This window comes from Fusarium oxysporum, chromosome 1 (genome assembly GCF_000149955.1).
Source record: "Fusarium oxysporum f. sp. lycopersici 4287 chromosome 1, whole genome shotgun sequence".
Lineage (NCBI taxonomy): Eukaryota > Fungi > Ascomycota > Sordariomycetes > Hypocreales > Nectriaceae > Fusarium > Fusarium oxysporum.
In genome coordinates, this window is record NC_030986.1 from 3627128 (window position 1) to 3630814 (window position 3687).

A 3687-nucleotide genomic window follows, 5' to 3' on the forward strand; every position below is an offset into this window, starting at 1 on the left:
TGATGGACAGAGGTACAGGTCCTCGGATGATGATGGCCACAGGCGTCTGTCGTCTGCAATCTGACCCTTGCGTCATTCACTTACTCGCAACAAGTGAGTAGATCTTCGCAGGGCTGCTCGTGTTATGGGAGCATATCAGTGAGCAGAAGAAACAGTAAGGACGGAAAGGGAGCAGCATATGAATCCATTGCGGATGATATTTTATACATTACATGTTGTTTACCCCTTTTGGTACAGGATTAGGAGAGCTTTGTCGTGCACTAATCACTTCTAACAATTCGTTCAGATCATCACAGACAGGTACAGATAACAGATTGAGAAATTGCAACTTGCACGTTTTTACAATACATATTGAGTTTCCAAATTTTGGCGTATGAATGAATAGGAGTTGAAGGGAAATGCAAGCGTAAAGTCATATTAGAGCATCACGACGAAGAGTAACAGTATCGAATCTTTTCATAACATCTTAGACTTTTAACTCGAACAAATAGAAGCGAATTACATAAAATAAGTATCATCCATCATACTCCCTCCCTCTAGATTAACAGTATTGACCACTGTCCCGTATCCTAGCCATTCCATGTATGCATCTATGTCACACTCTTCCGAAACCCCAATTAGGTATTAAACAAAATCCACCAACTCCAAATCCAAAAATGCTGTCTGTACAAAGGAGCTATGTCGTCGAAGTATTATCGTTACTGACTCAAGCGCTGAGTCCCAGCCCAATCTTGACAGCCGCACCTAGCCCGCCTTGTCGTGGTTGCTCGTAGTCGGCTCCAGTTGGTGTGGGATAGGGCGTCTCAGTAGCACTCGTCGTGGGAGTCTCGGTCTCAGTCTCGTAGATGGTTGTATCCAGGGTACTGGTGATGTCCTCAGATGCTGGGTAAGTTGGGATCATAGGGGGGACCTCTGAGCTACTGATCGTGCTCTCAGCAGTGGAAAGAACGGTGGTATCCTGATATGTTGTCGAGATCACAGGAGGGATTGTGGAGTTGGTTGGGATGGAAACGGTAGAGTACTCAGAAGACTCGCTGCTGACAGCGGGGTCGGTATAGACAGGCGGTGTGTAGACGGGGCTATCATCAGAGCTGGCGGAAGTTGGGATGATAGGGTTAACGGTTGAGGAATTTCCAGGGACCGAGTATGCGGGCTTGGTGTAGACTGGTGGGGTATAGACGGCCTCGTCACTCGTTGTCGAGATGACTGGTGGCACAACGGTTGACGAGTTGCTGGGCTGAGAGTAGACCGGCTTAGTGTAAACAGGAGGCGTGTACGTAGGAGTCTCTGCAGGCTTCGTGTAGACAGGAGGATCAACGGTGGATGAATTGCCAGGGATGATAGGCTGAGAGTACGCTGGCTTGGTATAGACCGGAGGCGTGTAGACAGGGCTATCGACGGGCTTGGTATAAGTGGGAGTATCATAAGCCGAAGAGTTGCCAGGCAGGATGGGCTTGGTGTAGACAGGAGCCGAGTAGCTGGGAGTCTCAACAGGCTTTGTGTACACAGGAGGGTCAACAACCGAGGAGTTGCCAGGAAGAACAGGCTTCGTGTAAACAGGAGCCGAGTAGGTCGGTGTGTCCACAGGCTTGGTGTACACAGGGACTGATCCGTTACCAGAAGCAACCGAGGAATAGGCAGGCTTGGTGTACACAGGAGGGACATAGCCTGATTGTGTGCCAATGGAGTTACCATAAGTAGGGTCCGAGTACACAGGCTTGGTATAGGCCGGCTTAGTGTAAACAGGAGGAGAGACGTAGCCATCGGCAGTGCTGTAGACTGCACTCTGGCCCGGAGTTTGGTAACCGGTGTGCGTAGAGGCAGAGTATCCAATAGTGGAGTTCATGTAAGGATAGTCGTTCTTGGTCTGAGAAGGCGTCGCATAGGTTGAGTTGGCAGGATAGGTAGATCCAGTGTTCTGCTCGCTGTATGGCATGGTAGAAGCATACTTGCTAGGAGGCACGTAGATGGTGTTGCTGATAGTCAAGGTCTTGGTGCAGTCATGGCAGACAGCAGTGGTGTAGTAAGATCCATTGGAAGAAGCAGTTACGGTGACAGTGACATCGACAGTCTTGGTAGAGACAAACACGTAGTTAGAAGGACATTGAATGCTTGGCTCAAGAGTTGTCGAGTGAGTTGTCGGTGTAGTTGTGTTCTTGGTGGCCGTGTAAGTGTTGGCAGGAGTGTATGTGTTCACGGGTGTATAGCTGGGAGGATCGTAGGCGTTTCCGTTGGGAGATCGAGCAACTCGACGCTGCTGGAACTGTGAACGGTTAGATTTATGTTTACTACCGTAAGTGATGGAGCTCGTACAGAACTGAACCAAGAACCTCGGGGAGCAGCTTCAACTACCGTGCCCAGAAGGCCAACGGCACCAACAATTGCAGGCAGACGCATCTTTTAGATTGAACTCGATGAGTATTGAAGACAACAATGAGAGCAGCCAAGAGAATGTGAGGCTGTTTGTGAGAGTGGAAGCGATGCTGAGTCTGGTGGTGAGATATTCACTTCTGGGACGCATCCCATCATCCTTAAGTACGGCTTCATTTTCCTAGGGGCTTTTCTGAAGGAGTTGCGTATAAGTCAAAGGGTAGAAATATTGAAGTTGAATATTGAACAAATTGATGTCAGAAAGGGTGCTATATTGAAAGAGGGATGTTTGCTGAATACAGAAGGGCGGCGTTTTTGGTGGTGAAGTGGGGACACTTTATCGATTCAAGGGAGTTCGCACCAACCAAACAGCCTCGATCTTGACAGGACAATAGGGACAAAGGGTGGAAGAAGCAATTAATTTGTCGACAAGGCCAGGGAATCAAAGACATTTATGAGTATTCCATTGCCGATCATGCCCCTAGAGCGCAACAGCGACAACCTTATTGCTCGACAACTTGACATGAGACAAATTCAAGGCAAACGTGGGATTCATAGTAATAGTAATAGTTCATTGTTCATATGTCGCCGGTTCGATAAAGGGCGATTTATTCATCTCGCGCGCATTTGACTCTTCACAAGTTGCAGAACCACATTGCCAATCAATAAGTTAAACAGCCGTAAGACAACAAGTGAGTCCAATCAAGATAACAAAAAGTGCACGCGATTCGCCTCATGGTAAAGTACAAGTGTGCCCTTCACAGCCAATTCAACTGGCGTGATCTGTGGGTATAGTATCATTGTGTGTCAATCATAGAGTGTGTGTGTGTGTGTGTGTCCGCGTGGTTCTTCCTGTCGAACAGTCCATACGTGCAGGAATGGGTATCAAGAGGGCCACGCAATCGCCGTCGTGCCCTTTGTAAAAAGCTAACAAGAAACCAACAATAAAAAACCATATGCTTATGCCACAAAAATCATCAATAACCTGCCGCCCCGCGATGCAATCATGTAAAATCGAGCATTGTCCCAGGCTAGCTCGAGTCAGGTCCGTCATACGCCGTGGCCCCTGTTGAGATATTTCATCTCCATCGTTCATCTGGGTTCTGGTTCTGGCTCTGCCTCGGCATTGCGCCGATCAGTCCTCCCAGATGGTCTCAAGATCGAGATCTCCTCTTCGCTCAGCACCGCACACACTCCAACGCTTTCGCTTGTCTCTAGAGCCGAAACCCATCGTACGCCCTCGCGTCTGCCCATCCTTCCCTTTCAGGTCGGAGGATTCATTTCCCTCTGCAGCATCTGCGTCGGCCTTGAGCTGGG

At 48.7% G+C, this 3687-nt stretch overlaps 2 protein-coding genes across 2 annotated transcripts in view; one reads left to right on the forward strand and one right to left on the reverse strand.

The window, feature by feature from the left end:
- Positions 1-310, forward strand: part of FOXG_00639 (uncharacterized protein) — a gene marked incomplete at both ends in the record, with an annotated part of 1672 nt that extends 1362 nt beyond the window's left edge. Inside the window, one exon of the mRNA XM_018377126.1 lies at positions 287-310. Within this exon, the coding sequence (XP_018232790.1) occupies positions 287-310 (24 nt within the window). The remainder of the gene's footprint in view (positions 1-286) is intronic.
- Positions 311-432: 122 nt separating this feature from the next.
- Positions 433-3687, reverse strand: FOXG_00640 (uncharacterized protein). Its single transcript, XM_018377127.1, has 2 exons — positions 2314-3687; positions 433-2263 (listed from the first exon to the last, which is right to left on the reverse strand). Exons 1-2 carry the CDS (start codon positions 2395-2397, stop codon positions 707-709), a joined length of 1641 nt encoding a protein of 546 aa, XP_018232791.1. The 5' UTR covers positions 2398-3687; the 3' UTR covers positions 433-706.

Bases quoted from the DNA above. Each gene is read 5' to 3' on its own strand.
- FOXG_00640 (XM_018377127.1), bottom strand. From the start codon at position 2,397: ATGCGTCTGCCTGCAATTGTTGGTGCCGTTGGCCTTCTGGGCACGGTA. The intron at 2,264-2,313 runs GTACGAGCTCCA...AACCGTTCACAG, and splicing joins GAGGTTCTTGGTTCAGTTCT to TTCCAGCAGCGTCGAGTTGC.